Below are 16,436 nucleotides of genomic sequence, written 5' to 3'. Positions count from 1 at the left end.
AGAAAGCCTTCTAGATTTGCATCATGAGTGTCTGTCTTACCTGTCATACCGCTTAAGGGAAAGATAAACTGATAAAATAATGTCTTGAACAATGTGAAGCAACATTGGTGCCTCTCTTCTACCTACCAGCCAAGGAGACAAAATTTACATTTAGTGACAGTTATGTGCCATTTTCCTGAGGATGGCGAGGGACGATTCTTCAAGGAAATTATTCTGTGAATACTGAGTCTACTTAGTCTTAAAAGTGCTGAATACCCTGATTGAGCCATTCAGCTTGCAGCAGTCTTACACTGATCTCTCATGTCCAGTGGATGTTTATTATTATTATTAGTGTATGCAGTGCATAAAATAATTTTCATGCTCATATTTAGTGTTTCTGCCCTAAAACTCCCCACAACAGACAATGGTTAGTGAATTAAAAGCTTTAGGAGATGTGTTTCTTGAGAGGAGGCGTGGGGAGTGGCAGAGTCTCAGGCCAGCTGAGGGAAGTCTTGGAGCATCTGCTAGGAGAGGATAATCTGCTCTTACCTCTCACCCCTTGCACTCATTTAGGGGATGAAGTGCAGCAAAACATGCATAAAAGAGCTCAGGAGTAATTGAAGGAGCTATGGGAAAGAGCCTCTGTGAGAGCCCAGTGGAGCTGGAGGCAGTTACCTGGAGGTGAGGGTTGTGCTCAGCAGGCCTTGTGCTGGGATTGCTGATGGGTGGTTATGTGTTGCTTGGGTGCTTGGCACACAGCTGTTCACCCCCTCTCAACCAGCACTGACAGAACACTATCAGCCCAGCGCTGGCCTTCAGGATAGCAATTGCATGATTTCAGATACAACTGCATCATTGCTGATCCTCCCCAGCCCCTGCTAGCCTGTACTGAGGGCATGGTAGGGACAATGGCTGACAGTTGGTAGACGCTACCATATAGATAAGCCCCCCTACTGCCAGCCTGTCTTAAGCCTCAAGCACAGCACCTTGCAAAACCAGGCAGATAAAGCAGCTTTTAACTAAACAAAATGCTCCTCTCTGCTCTTATTCCTTATGTTTGTTCATCTTTAAGGCAGATAGGAAGAAAGTCATGCTTGTCTACCTGAACGGTTTTCTTAACATAACACTTCAGGAGGTATCTGGTGTTATAGGGTAATAATCACGTCCTTTTTGGCATCTGTCATTCAGCTATTCTTCTGGGGGAGTAGGATTCAGCTCTTCCCAGAGCCAATCTTGCAGTGTCACTGTGCTCCCCTTGGCTGCTCAGCAGTTGGAGATACTGCAGCCCTGCCCAGGGCTTGTGCTGGCAGCATTCTTAGGGTTTTGAAACCAGTCTTATGCAGACATGAACTTTGATTATTTTTTTTAAATTTTTTTTATCCCTTTGCAAGGTGCTTATATGTACTGGTCATAGGAAAATAATGACAAGCTAATGTCTGAGCTAGTCATATCTGTGGCACCTAAAAAAAGGAATACTTCCTCTTATTTAAATAGTGCAGCAAAAGCAGATGTCTCTAACAGCTTCAAGGAGCTTCAAGTTTGACTCAGCCATGTCTGTACTGCCAACATACAGCTTTCCAGAAGGTTAGAAGGAAAGTTATAAATATATTTGATACATAATTCTGCAGCAACAGCAGACGAATTTTATGATTTAGGCTGTTCCTGTTGGTTTCCTTGCAAAAGCTTAGGCTGGTTGCTAGGCAACTGGCATTAAAAAAAAGTACATTCCTCTTTGTATTGCAGGCAGGAACCTTGGGAGCATCAGAGGCCTCGGATGGCTCCTTAAATAGCATTGCTGGGGAATGAAAGTTAAAATATTGAACATTCATTGGTGAAAGATCCTGTTACAAAGGTCAGCTATCTAGGGCATATTCAATAGCTTGGTTCCTTTGGTGCAAAAGAAAGATTAGAAGGGGATGTGCCTGTGTACTGTAGATAATAAAAAAAAAATTAAAACTGAAGATTCCAAAGATGCCTGACTGTTGAGGAGGATACCTAGGTGGGTTATAAAATTGCCTTCAGGCTTAACTGTCTTTTCTTGACAGAAAGCGTGAAGTTGGGCATTTGTCACATTAGCAGGGACAAATTTATGCTTATAGATCTTAGAATTTAAGAGATAATTTTTAAAAGTGAATATTTGAAACTGCTTAACTCAGTGCTTTAATTTGCTAAATATGGGGTAAAAGAAAAGGGGGAGGATTGGTCCCTGTGTTGAGAGAAGTAAATGAGAAAGAGAAATGCTTATGCTAAGAGATTCTCTGAAATCTAGAAATTCAGTGGAAGGCTAACACCAAAACAACTAATTCCGGAGTTCTCAATTGCCAGCTTGCTCTGTCATCTTCCTGTGTCGGTTCAAGGTCATTTATAGTTAAATGGCTGTGAATCCCAGGATACAGGGAATACTAATTCTTGCATAATGATGAAAGATTTCCCCTCCTTCCCCACAATCCCTTTGAGATAGTGCAATTTAAAAAATTCAGACAGGATGATGCTAGAAATAAAGCAGTACTAGTTGTGGAGATTCATCTGTGTACTAAACTGCAAGGTGAATGGGGAATGAGGCTGTCTACCAAAACCACCACCTTGAGGAGCATTTTTCCCTCTGTTTGAAAAGTCTTGTCAAAGAAGCAAAAAAGTAGAAAGGTTTTTGGAACCTTTGCAAGAGAAAAGCAACTGTTTATGGTTGTCAAGTCTGCCAGGCATGATCTACTGTCTGGAAATTCTTCTTCCTTTTACTTATATTTATGGTTTCTTTATCTTATAAATATGAAACGAATCTCTGACGTCCTTCTTTTATTGCTTTGGTATGTGGGAGAGAAGAGGAGGGGGAAAGAATGAAAATTGAGTGAGCTAGGAAAACCAGCATTTGGGCAGCATCTATGCATTTACTGTAATTGATGGCAGGATCTCTTGAGCCTCTTGGAAAAGTAAGAGAGAGAATTAACTGTAAACTATTCTTCATTCTGTACTGCTCATGCACAAGCATCTTTGAGGAGTATGCCTGCATGCTTCATTGTATAATTAGTAAATGGGGAATGGGAATTGTGTTTTGTATTTGGATAGTTTTTCTTCACTCTCATATAGGACTCAAAACCATGGCTGCTGTAATTACTCAAGGGGAGGTGTCCTCTCCATCCTTCTCCTTCCCCGTCGCTTCCTTGTGATTTCTCACTGCAGATTGAGAAGTGCCTCCCCCCCTCCCATATTGGATGTGGTACACAGAGCTCTTTCAGAAGTCCATATCAAAAGCAGCCATTTGTCAGTATTGCTTGCAACTTCCCAGAAACTGCCTCTCCTAATTTTCTTTTCATGAATTATTGTGGAGGATGTTTGTGAACTGTGCAGAAAAAAAATACTGTATGCAAGCAAATTAGGTGAGGGGAAAAAAATGACAAAGAAAACCAGCTTCCTATAGATACTGGATTTAAATATGGAACAGTAATGCCATGTCCTTCTCCATCTCTACTGCAAAAAAAAAAAAACCACAAAGTTGTTGGTATGTGAAGGATGAAGATGCCCAACTCCAGGTAATTTAAGTTATTGAGTTCCTTACACAGTTCACATTTTTTTTTAAAATGTCTGAACATTCCCATTAAAGCCGTGTTTTCACTCCATAACCTTATTTGAGCTCTGTGCTTGATTGGATATAACAAAGGGAGGATGGTCATGAATCTCCTTAAACCTGATGATGTTCCCAAGGCTAAGAACTCCAGCATTAGACCTCCCATAAACAAAGTTGGAACCCCCATGAGACAGCTGCTGGCAAGCTTGCCATTTCTTTAAACCGTGTCTGTTTAATGGGTTTGTGTGTGTTTGGGGGTACTTACAAGCCTTTTTCCCAGAGAGAGGCCAAATGAGACCGAGAGGCAAGTCCCTAGTTTTCTGAAATCCTTGGGAACTGGTTCTAGTGCAATCATAATCCAGGAATTAGCAGGCTAAACAGAAAGAACTTAAACCCTGGCTTGAATTTTGATGTGAGCCCCTCTGAAGCTCAGAATTGTGAGTAGGAAGCATGCACTCACTTGGAGCTCAAGCTCTGCTCTTCTCAAAACATGCCTCACCAATAAATCTAATTATTATTGCCTTTCAGTGAATCTCGCAAACAATGCGCATGGCTGCCTGACCCACCCACACTAAGTGAAAGAATATGTACGTTTTAATTATCAGATTATTTCAATGTTACATAAACACTGTTACATATTAAATATTTTTACAAACCAGTGGCATCTGTATTGAATATTAAGTGGATGATATTTGTTCCCTTCTTATTAATGTCTGTAACTAATATCTTTAAAACACCTTTATATTATGTCATGCTAGTGCCCCTTGAGTAAGGTCACTGTGGGAGTGGGATATTCTTTCTACTGTCATTCCTTGGATAACATTTTCATTATCTATATATAACTTCTGCTGAGTAAAGTTTTCGACATGAAATTATATACATCTCTTGAATTTTTAAAATGTAGCTAGGGAGAAAGGCTCCAGGCCACCCCATTTCTAAAACAGCTTCTGCTCCGTATGTTTAATTGCAAATTTTGTAAGCTTAAAAGCAACATAACTTTGTAAATGTTTTAGAAGCAGTGTGGAAACTCACTCTTGCGCAGTAAATGAATGTTCAGAATTTCCTGAGTGCATGCGATAAAGTGACTCCACACATGAGGTGTTTGGGTGTAGGCACAGGGTAGGCTTTTCCGCTTTGCGGTGTTCAGTAGTCACTGTTTTGCTTTTGCCTCCTGAACAGACTGAGGACAGACATGAGAAGCACTCTGCGGTTTGAAGCTATTGAAGGCTGCAGGGTTGGCTTGTCCTGAGGACCAGCCTTACCCAATGGACAGGCTGCAGATGGGGAGAGAGGTGTGGGGTTCAAGAGCTGCTGGCAAGGGGCTGGGTTGTATCACTTCTCTTCTGGTGTAGACCCTGGAAGGTCCTACAGTTGTGGCCAAAGTTAAGACAGGCCTCCCACTGCTCTGGGCTGTGCTGGTGTATGGGGCGCCTGTCACCAAGTCCCAGGTGCCTTCTTTCCCTGCAGTCATGCTATCAATGGGGAGCTGAGAAACCACCACCAGGTTCACTTTGCATCTGTTTCTGAAAGCACTGGGCTCTGGAGTCTTCTCTAGAGTACAGTCTTCTACATACTTGGCCTTTTCAGTTCACTTTTGCATGGTGATATGACTAAGGTTGGTGGGGGTTCAGCTGCAGGTACACTGACCAGCAAGGTGCATGCTGTCCTGCTCTACTCTGAGTTTTTCTTGTCTGGAAGCACCTGTGGGGCTGGAATGTAGGCAGGAGGGCAGGAAGATGATGTGCCAGGCTAGGACCCTTAGGGGTTACGCTTGCATTTTGAACATGTTGAGCATTGCTACTGGGAATACTAGCTGCCTGCAGCACAGATAGCATTCTGTGAGAAGGAGGAATAGGATGCCATTAAAACCTGAGATGCTCCTTGTTTGGAACAAATAGGTGTCAGGGAGGTTCGTTCTGAGGGATGCTAGTTACCTTGTGACAGCAGAGTGCAGTGATGTGTTTCTTCCTGTACCTCAGGGTTGAATTACCCAAGTCTTTGTTTCTGAGAGGGGTGAGGTAATGGTTTAAGCTCTAGGACAAAGTTTATTGATTCCTGTCTTTGCTCTGAGACAAGCTTCGTTCTGGCTTTAGGTAAACTGCATTTGCAATTGTATACAATAGCAAATATTTCCTTACTTTTATTGATGATAGCTGATGCCCTAGGTAGGTGGGAGCAACCTGAAGAATGTAGGGCATGCCGTCACCTTTCTGACAACTTAACAGGTACCCAGCTTTTTAAGCAGGAGGGGTTGCTCTCTGCTACTGTGGAGCTCGTGTCTTGGTTATGAAACCCATCTTTGCCTTAGCATGGGCAGGGCTGCTGTACATGTATTTTTTCCTCTTCCCAGGCTCCCTTCTAAGCAAATTCCTACTCAGGTTTTTTAATCCCTGAGCAAGAAGTGGACCTTCAGTTCTGAGGAGAAAGGAGGTGGCAGGTCTAGCCCACTTTGGTGTGGTGTGAGGGAGAAGTGCTGATGACCGGCAGGAGCGTGAAGTTGTGGTGCAGGGCTGCCAGCTGCAGGAGACTGGAGCAGATGCCAGAACCAGCCACCTGTGCTGGCAGGAGCTCTGGTGGGGACAGGCCCTGGGGGTCAGGGTCAGGAGGAGATGGCCAGGACCTGGTAGGAACAGTGGTTAGTTTGACTTTGCAAGCTACTGTTGCTGCTCTCCTATGTAATGGAAAGGCCATGACTATTTAATGTGCTTCTGAGAGGGAACCGAGTGAAAGACCGGTGTGTGTCTTGGGACTGTGTGAAAGAGTTTGGGAGGAATGGGGCATGTAAGGAGAAATTCTGAGAGAAGAAAACTTCCCCTTGAGCTCAAGCATTAGAAAATTTGGGGGGGATCCAGGTTCAGGAGTGAGGAAGGCTGGAAACATGAAAGAAACTGGTCTAGGTGGGATGGGCTAGGAAACTGTGGCAGGGCAACTTCTGTCACCTCCTCACTGGCTGACCAGACCTTCTCACTAGCATCCCAGACCACAGCTTTCCTCATTCCCCTTTAAACCTTCTGATATGTGGCAGCCATGAATATGTGCTGTAAAAAGCAATGTTTGTAGTGCACATTGTATCACAAGAGGCAATCTTAACAAATATCACTTGTTAACAGTAACCAAACACCAGAAAGACTTCAAGAGGCCTTTCTAACATATGCTACTCAGACCACCTGCTGAACAGTGTTCTGCTCTGCAGTTGCCTGTTGCAGCTTTTGCATGGTGGGATCACAGTTGTATTCTTGTATGTTCTAGAACTGGAAAAGACACAAAACAATGTACAGAGCAGATCATTTTAGCTGCACAGACCTCTCTGAGTAGAGTTGGCCTAAAATGTTGACGTACTGGAGGATAAGATCTTCATAGTCTTTTCCGGCTTACTGCAAGATGGTCATGTGCATGGAAAACTGTAGCAGAATTCTTGGGAATTGGGAAGGCAGAGTTAAAATAGCCAGTGTGTTAGTGGCCAAGGAAAAAAGATTCTTGTAAAGTGTACAGCCAGGGCTGGTTCTTTGGCGTGTTTCCTCCAAGCGTGGGAAGTGTGTTTCCGTGCGCATGCGTGGACACATGTGTCTTTGTGTGGAGGTGGGAATAAAGTTGCTAACTTGTTGCTGACATGTGATTCTTCATAGCACTTCTTTGTATGTTTCACTGAAATATCTTGCTTGGACTCTGTAACAGCATTGTCTAATCAGCCTTTTTTATTTCTTCCTCCTTTCTCCCCCTTCTCCTCCAGTCAGCATATGCGGTGTCAGTGCTCAAAGAGTGTGCTAAACTGCGACCTACAGATCCCACCGTTCCTCTTCTGGCTGCCAAGGTCTGCATTGGGTCGCTGCACTGGGTAAGCAAGCTGATGCAATTCTTATTATGTAATGGTTCAGGTGCTGCAGTGACAATGTCACAGTGTAGTTGCAGTGGGGAGAAAGGGAATACCTGTTAAAAATCATACACACATCCCTGCCTTTTTCTTAAAAAAAAAAAAAAAATCCAAGCAAGAAATTAAGAAATTTTGTGGTGAGTCACTGAAATGCATTTTGCTGGCACATTAAACAAAGAAGGAGGGGGAAAGCCATAGCAGCCATTGTGGGGACTGCTGCTTCAACTGAGCGTTGAGTTGAATCAGCCACTTTTGTAGCCCCTGGAAGACAAAAGTTAATAATTACAAGTGGACTGTTAGACAGCTCTGGCACAGCAACTTCAAGAACAAAGGACTGAGTTGTCCAGTAGACCTCTGTTATCTGTTCTGGGTGTGTTAATGTATGCCCCAGAAGCAGGGTGGAAGTCTGTGCCTGTGAAATTCTGATTATCCCAAGGAGCAGAAACATCTGTCAGTCTTTTGCTGTTCGGTTTAATTAATTGAATGGCAGCCTGCTGTTTTCACCTGCCCTCACCACAAGGTGTCTCTACAGTCAGTGAAGGATTATAATTTCTAATATAAGTAAAACAAAAATGAGAGAAAGCATGAAAGAAAATACTACAAGAATCTGCCCAGATTTTGGTGAAAAATTGTAAGGGCTAGATTTGCAGTTGCTGTGTACCCCTACCCCCTGCATCTCCATCCTCTACATCCCTATCTGGTAAAAGTTGGTATTCAGCTAAACTTAACTGAGTTGTAGCAGTTTACACCACTGTCAGCAAGGAGATCTGGTTATGTGTGTTTTTGAATGAACTATACTGTTCAAACTATGATGGTTAAACTTACCTGTGAATCAGCAAAAACGGGGAAGTATCTTGTTCTAGGAAAAATCTTTCAGGTCTGAGGGCCTTGAGGGAATCCTTCCTGAACTACCCAACAACCTACCTCAGCTCTCTATATAGAGCATTTAAACTCTCTTGTACCCTTAGCTCAGTATCTAAATTTTGAGTGCTAAAAGTCCATTCAGTGATATAAAATAACATTCACAGTGAATGTTATTTTTTAATAAAGCAAGTAAGTTTTTTCCCCATTCTTAGAGATGTTAAAACAGTATGAAAGCCACGTGTTACAACTGTGTTGAATGCTCTTATTAGTAACCGAAGTTTTCAAAGCAAGATCAACTTATCATTAGTCCAAAACATCAGCAACTATATTTTTACTCATAGTCTCTGAAGCTAGAGGAACTTCATGGGCTAAATTCTTGCATTCACTTGGCGCTGTAGTCAGGGACTGCAAGACCCTGACAGCTTCCCCTGGCAATTCCACTATCTCAATGATTGCCAAGAAGAAAAAAAAATTAAACCCCAACAGAACAGTTGTGTTAAATATGAGGAAAAACCTTTCTCTGAGATCAGGCTAATTTTTGTCTAGGAGCCTGAATTTTAGTATAGGAGACAAACTTGGGATCTCCATATTGCAAATAAATCTTTTATTCTTTTGCCTTCCTGCTCTGTGAACATGGATCCAACAAGGGGAAAGCACTGGAGCCATGAAGCCAAAAAGGGAAGATGCTCTGTTGAACCTGATGCTTGCAAACAAGGAAGAACTGTTTGGGAATGCGAAGTTTGGGGGAGGTCTTGACTGCAGTGGCTATGAGGTGGTGAAGTTCAGGATCCTGAGAGAAGTCAGCAAGGCAGTTAGCAGAATGGTCCATTCAGACATGCTTTGACTGACTTTGACCACTTCTAAACACAAATCAGTGACTTCAAGAAGGCTGTGGTCTCTTGATGCTTGTTATCATGTGACCTCTGCCATAACTAGCCTTTGGACAAAACTGAAATACAGTGAATTGCATTTTGTGACACTCCGTGCTAAAATTAAGATCCCTGGGATGTTCTTATGTTTAACAGGAGCAATAAAGTTTTAACAGAGGCAGTCTACCAAACACTGGGTCGCTGATGTGTGTTGAGGTGAAAGGACAAGATTTCTGTGCTATGAGAAAAGAAATGACATAGAATCCTTTTTCTTTCATGTGCTACCCTGGTGTTTATGCAGCTCTCAGTATTGCGGACTAAGTTTCAAATGATGCTATTAAAGTCTGCTGACTGTGATGGATGAGGAATTCAATTTGGTCTCATAACTTCACATTTAAGCTGCTGCTATGCCAGGAAATGGGTGGAGTCAGGATTTGTCACTAGTGCTTTCCCCAACACCTCTTTGGATCTGATAGCACATATAGCATATAAAGGATACCTTGTTATAGGGACACTTAGAGAGTAAGGTGAGACTGTAATTCAGTTATAATTGTGGCAATCCGGTATCTCCAGATTTCTCATACGTGGCAGAGCTGATAAGCACAGTCTAAACCTAAAAAATAAGAGAAAGAAGGAAGAAACAAGCTGGTTTCCTCTATCAACTACTTTTTCATTTTCTGAAACACTTTTCAGTGTTTTCTGTCAGACTCTGTTTCAGAACTGGTGTGCAGTATGAGATACAAACATGACTTCATGAGAGGGTAATTTTACTGCAGTTATCTAGAGTGCAACCTTATGAACTAAAACAAGGTTAAAAATAGTCCTCTCCCCTCTCCCTTTCACTCAGTGGCCTATGCTCTACTCTGATACCAAACCTGGTGACAGTACAGAAGAGTTTTAATGAAGGGGAGTCCGAAGGAAATCAGAGCACATTTTAAAAGAACTGAAATGATAGGTTCCCACCTCTCAGAGTCAAAGGGATGCTTCTGATATTACTGGCAAACTCCTGTGCCTAATAAAGATCTTCCTGCTTAGCAGAGCTGTTTTTCCAAATGTCATCCTTACAGTAATTATTTGCATTTAAATTACATGGCAATCAAATCAGAATTGAATCATTTAAACTGGAAGTGAACAAGCTGATCAATGCCAGTATAAATAGAAAGGAGGATAGACATGGCATGGGAACAGTCTAATGGACAAATATTAACAGTTACAAATACTCAAATATCTTGCTTTTCAGAACATATACAACATGATTACTTTCCCAATTAGGAAATATATCTATGTACTTGATTGCTGGCTAGGCAGGAAAAGGGTGAAATCAGATCACCATTTATCCAAATGAAACAGTTAATTTGTGTGTCCTGCGTCTGTCTACTATGTGCTTTTGGTGCAGTATCGTACTCAGTTTGTTTATGGTCCATGGACAAGCATACTTTAGTCTTATTTCAGTTACGAGCAATAAAAAAAACCAACCCCAAACATGTATGCAGCTGGATAATTACAGAGTGTCATGAGGAGCACAAAACAGTTTCTTTCCTGATTAATCTAGTGGTCACTTAACTCATTTTGCTGGCTTTGTACATGGTGTCTCAGCGCAATTTAAGAACCAGCAAAACCAAAAAATTAGTTGAAATGTACCATAGTGATTTACGACATTGAGGATGCTCATATCACATCTATGAAATAATCTCTCGATGCAGAACAAATCCAAGTGAAAACATGCACACATTCATACTGTGCCATACAAATCAATATGTTACAGGGCTTGATGTGGAAAAGAACTAAACATCCCCAGCTTCTGTTGTGACAGTATGGCCAGATTATTAGCTGATTAAGTTGGCATTACTGCACTGGCATATTACTGGCATCATGCTGGCTTACATCAGGAGATGATCTGCCCCATCAACCACTAGCTTTCAGGACTGGACCTGCAGTGAACAACTGATATAAGCAATGTTTTGGTTTCCTTTTTCAGAATTACAGGTTTTCACAAACTAAAAAACAATGCAGAGTGAACAGTAAATCAATACTTCATTAATTCTAAAGCTTATGCCAGTTGTCTTGGAGGACCAGGAAAGCTCCAAAACTGGTGCACATATATAGACCATGCTTGTCTGGTCCGCAAGCAGTTGGACCTGTACTTAACAAAGCTCATGAGATACAAAAGTTTTCAGCAAAGTTAGAGCTCTTATACTGTATCTAGCGTATTACACAGGTGTTTTAAATGTCTTTGTAGTGGGCTCGGAATTCCTTTTGAGGTGTCATGCTGCCCCGCCTTCCAGTTTGCCAGGGTTTCAGCATACCAGTTTGCTGAACTCACATGTGAATGATTCTAGCAAGTGAACACAAAGCCCGTTTGTTTTTAGCCAGCTGTCTTTTAGCTTTCCAGAATGCACTATGAGGTTTTTGACTATTGGAGTTCAGAGTATTGTTTTAAATTTTCATAGGAGAGTTAATGTAGCTTACAGCAGAAGAATATGTTCATACTGAGGTTGTCCTGCCTTGGTCCGGTATAAATTCAGAGTTCCACTTACTAAAAGGCTCGCTGCAATTTCCTGTTTAACTCAGCCTTCCCTGGCACGGCCTCAGCTGAATGCTCACTTGCCTGTTTTGGCAGTGACTTTGAGTTGCAGCATGAGTTGTTATTTTTAATATTTTAGTAGTACAGTACTGTTAATTTCGCTACTAATCTGGGTTCTCCAGGACCCTGTTAAGGCAAGTGTTGTGAAAATACTAAAACCAGAATTTCTGCTATAACTCCAGTTAAATACTGAATTTCTCCATTTTAGGAGTATTATTTAAAGGCATTTAGGGTTATTATGATGCTTTCTTGAGTCTTTTACTTCACTGGTCTCAATGGATGCATGTTGAAAACTTTGTAAATACACATAGAGATAAATGAACTATAGTCCTAGAATAGACTTGAATCTTCTAAGAGTCTGGTGTGACAGACAGTAGGAAGGCATGAGGTATGTTCTTACTATTTTCATTGTCCCACAGTTGATACAACAGAAATAGTGGTGTTGTGTAGCACCAAATGATGCCAGTATTATCAGCTATTAAGAGCTGTTGGAGGGACTTCACCCCATGGCAAAAGCTGCAGAGCAAGATGGTGCTGTGCTGCTCAGACAATTCCCTCATTTCTTTTAACTTGCTGATCCTAGTGAGCATGGTGGAGTGCTGTGCACCAGCACTTTGCTGGGAAGACAGAGATCATGCCATCGGTCAGGGAAAGGGAGAAGAGAGTGGGGTTGGGCCAGGCCAGACCGTGCATGGAGTCATAAAAAGTGAGTAAGACATACCATGAAGTCAGTACATCATGGTGTGTTGTGAGGGGGAGGTTGGCAGGATATAGATTTAGAGCTGCATACTTCTGAGGTAACAGCTTATCATTCATTGCTTTCACAGACCACTTAATCCAAGAGTACTTCTCTCCCCTTCTGTCTGTTGTTGACCCTGTCACTATAGATAATAAATGCTGTGCATGTGCTTGTACCAAGTCGCCTAGAAGCCCTGGAGTCGCATGGAAATGCTTAGGTCTTGCTGCAGTATGAATAGTATAGAAAGATAAATCTAGTCCCATTAATGGAGTTGTTCTGCCTGCTGAGCGGACACTCTAGAGGACCGACATTGCTAGGGCAAGAGGCTACTGAGAAAGCAGTGAATGGTAAGGAGCTGCTAGACATTTCTTCCGTCTTTTAGAAGACATTCTTGCTTACATCATAGCTACTGTTATTGGGCAATCCCAAGGGTTCTAGACATCAAAAATGACCAAGAATTTTGCCTTCTATACATCTCCCTTGTGAACAAGCCACTCTTGTACAGTGGAGGAAAGGCCCAAGTATTCCTAAGTGCTGGGGGCTGAGCTTACATGCAGGGTAAGTTGGTGGGCTTAGCACTGGTGACACATGGAGAAAATGCTGACAAGATCAACAACAGAAAGCACAGGATTTTTTTTTCCCTGTGTGTAACATCATTTGCTTTGTATGCTGTAAACAGCTGTGGGACAAACTCTTTACTGGCCGTTTTCTTCCTATGCATTTTTCCTCTTCTCATTCTCTTTTCCCAGTATTTAATTTTTTGTCCTTTTTGAATTAGTCTCTATACCTACAACCTAATATAATGAAAACAGTAAGAAGAGACCAATCCAACTAGTTCGTATCGTGCATAACTTTGCATAGGTATGCTTTGCATAAGATTCGGGTCTCTTATATGCTTAGGTATCACTCGGTCTCACTGGTGTCCAGACTCCCCTGATTCACTAACCTTGTCTGCTGTCCTAAATCCAGTGTCATTTGATGTGTTTTCTGCCTCCTCCCTTGGGCAATCCTCTTTTTCAGTGCAGTAAGGTGCTGTTTCCATGCTGCTGTACATCATCAATTTGCTTGTCCTCAATTGTTCTAAATCTGTGCTGGTGAGAACTGCAGCTCCCACTTACAGTCCTGGAGGGTGTTGATTCAGTGGGGTAGGGCTTGAGTTTTTCTAAAAACAAGCTGGGTGGCAGTTGGAAACCAGCTGGGTGGCGACGGGCCAGGGGACAGCACCTGCTGTTCCCCACTCCTTTCTCAGTGTGCCCCCAGGCTTGGCTCGAGCACACACCAAAACCTGCGGTCAAATAACAAGGGTGGCTGGAACAGCCACTCTCTGTTTCAGGGAAAACATCCCTCAGGGTTATGCGACTAACAACTGTTCCTTTTCCATCAAAGATGATGGAGGGTGTGGAAGGGGGAGGGGGGAAACCACCCAACCCCACAGTATTACAATCTTATCAGTGTCAGCTCACTGTTTGGCAGCCTGCGTCTCTCCAGGTGCCAGGTTGTGTGCTTGTTTCTGGTGTGGTGGAGAGGTTGGCTAGCTAGTCCTTCCAGGTGCCTCCTGACAGTTTATACCACTTGAGTTCAAAATACAAAAAGTTCCTTTTAGTTTTTGTTTTGTTTTGTTTTGGGTTTTTTTTTTTCCCCACACCTGCTTTCTGAGCTTTCTCCCATGCAGGTCTCAGAGGCAGGGAACTTCTCCCGGCAACCTGTGGTGCTGCCCTTCTCTCCACCAGCTATTCAGTGCAAAGTATGCAGAAGAATGTAAGAATAGTAAGGGTCCAATCGGATGTATATCTGTGTGGCTTTGAGACTTTGTTTTTCCCTTGCTTCTGAGAGAATAACAAATAGTGATTCTAAGGAAACTGAATTTAAGCTGTTACTGGCACTCTTGATGCCCAAAGAAATATCTTTTTTATGGTGTTGGGAGCTGCATTTCCTAATCATAAAGTGGTGCTGTGCCATGCCTGCTGTGGGGGACGACATGTGGCATCCTGTGGCTTAGAGCTTACTAGCAAGGGCCTGTAAGTTGCAACAAGAAGTTTTGATCCATAATCCTTGCCCTTCCACTGCAGTGTTTCATCACCTTAAGATTGGAATCCTCTGAAATGAATGAATCATTTAGGTTCCCTTCATATAGAGGCTGGCTCCTGGCTATGCAGTAGGAGTAGGAATGGACATCTTGATTCTCCTGATAAGCTTTCTGCCACTTAGCTCAATTCTTGTACCTCAAGCTCACAATTTCTGGGCGTCCCACAGGGTGAGACTTCATGTACCTGGCACCACATGGAAAGAGGAGAAAGAGGAAGCAGCTCCTGCTGCTTCAGGTCATGTGGCAGCATGCAGGAGCTGCATCTGGGAATGGTTGTATCTGGTGGGACTCTAGAGGGGTTGATGCCTCATTTGGATGCCTTCCCCCCCCGTCTTTCCCGTAACTACAGCACAGAGTGGAGACATCTCATATGCTTAAGGACCCCAATGGACACGGCTTTACTGGCAGATCATGGCTCAGGCTCACTACTGGTCCCTTCCTCAGGTGTATGGAGAGGGAGTTTTCATCCAGACTGCAGTCTGGTAGTCCTTGCAATTTAGTTAGCAGCTCCAAGGTGGGTATTCCTGTTTCAGTTAGTAGCTTCCAGATTCATAGTTGACTAGGCAGTCAGCAAGACTGATGCACTGAAGAATTGAAACTTCACAGTGGGTGATGTGCATGAAAGGTTTGGCTTTTCACACTTGCCTAGAATGATTGAAGAGTAAGAGAATGGGAGAAGAGAGGGCAGATGGCAGCCACAACAGGGCTGGTAGGCGAAGTGGCTGAGTGCTCTAAGAAGGAAAAGTAAATGCTCTCATGAACAGAACTAGCTGTGTTGGAGTTTGCAAGGCCACTTATTTTCAAAGCAGCCTTCAGCCGACCCAAGTTTGCATTCTTGAGAATCTTTGTGGCTGATCAAAGTGCCATTAGTGTTTAGTATGAATAAAAGTTTACGGCATTGTGCTAGAAGTGCTCTTTCAGTCATTTTGAAAACATTTCTTTCTAATTATTCATTAGGTTAATCTGACACTCACAGGTGGCCCTGGATAACTAGCAGGCAAGAAAGCTGAATGGTGTGCTGCTGATTTATGCAGCATAGGCCATCAGTCAGAGACTGGAAACACCATCAGGTGACCATTTAGAGAAACAATGGAGAAAAATCTCTCCTATTTTACATCTCTCCATTTCAACTTCAAACCTTTCATTTAATCTTTTTTTTTTTATATGGCATTCCCACCCCTACCCTTGTTCGCTGGTCATTAGAATTCCTTGTATAGCTCTTTTCTTCATCTAATGGAGGCTTCTTGGACAAAAGTGTGTGTGGGGAGAAGAGGAGAAACGATGAAGAAAGGGAGTGGGGATGTAGCTGTTTATGGTGGCAAAAGAGGTGCATAATTAATTTTCTAGCTGCAGAGATTTTTTTCTTATATAAAAGTTCCTGAGAGCTGAAGAATTCAGTTATTGTTTCACAGGAAGGGTGGTTTGTTGTTGTTGTTGTTTCAGGTTGTGTGGTTGTTTGGTTGGTTTTTGGTGTTTTTTTCACTGTGTGGCAAGTCATGGGACATTTTCTTCTTCCATTGTCCTAGGCTCTGGTCCAGAACACACTTCAGGATGTGGCAGGGAAGTCAGTAGGGCTACTGACAGGATTAAGAAATCTCCTGGAACAAATATCAGTCTTCCTGATGTGATCAGTTTAAAGGGTCTTATCTGAGCATCACTGAAGTCAGTATGACTATTTCCAGTGTTTTCAGTAGACTTTGGATTATGCCATTAAAGGCAGTCCTTGCAATTTAGTTGGTTGCCCCAAGCGGGGATTCCTGTTTCTGTTAGTAGTTTCCAGATTCATAGTTGAGTAGGTAATCAGCAAGACTGTAATGCTTTCATAGTGCTTTCAGGGAAGAGTTTGATGATAAAACATATGTTGGTCTGACTGATGTTTCAG

General features: G+C 42.6%; 1 protein-coding gene across 3 annotated transcripts in view; it reads left to right on the top strand.

Moving 5' to 3' along the window:
* TTC7A (tetratricopeptide repeat domain 7A) overlaps nucleotides 1-16,436 on the top strand; it is a 184,806-nt gene that overhangs the window by 49,905 nt on the left and 118,465 nt on the right. For all 3 annotated transcript variants that reach the window (XM_064446062.1, XM_064446061.1, XM_064446063.1), the window contains one exon: nucleotides 7,272-7,376. In XM_064446062.1, the coding sequence (XP_064302132.1) occupies nucleotides 7,272-7,376 (105 nt within the window). The remainder of the gene's footprint in view (nucleotides 1-7,271; nucleotides 7,377-16,436) is intronic.

Source organism: Phalacrocorax carbo, chromosome 3, assembly GCF_963921805.1.
Source record: "Phalacrocorax carbo chromosome 3, bPhaCar2.1, whole genome shotgun sequence".
NCBI lineage: Eukaryota > Metazoa > Chordata > Aves > Suliformes > Phalacrocoracidae > Phalacrocorax > Phalacrocorax carbo.
Note: the sequence above shows the minus strand (reverse complement) of the source record. Positions and strands in the feature narration are given on the sequence as shown.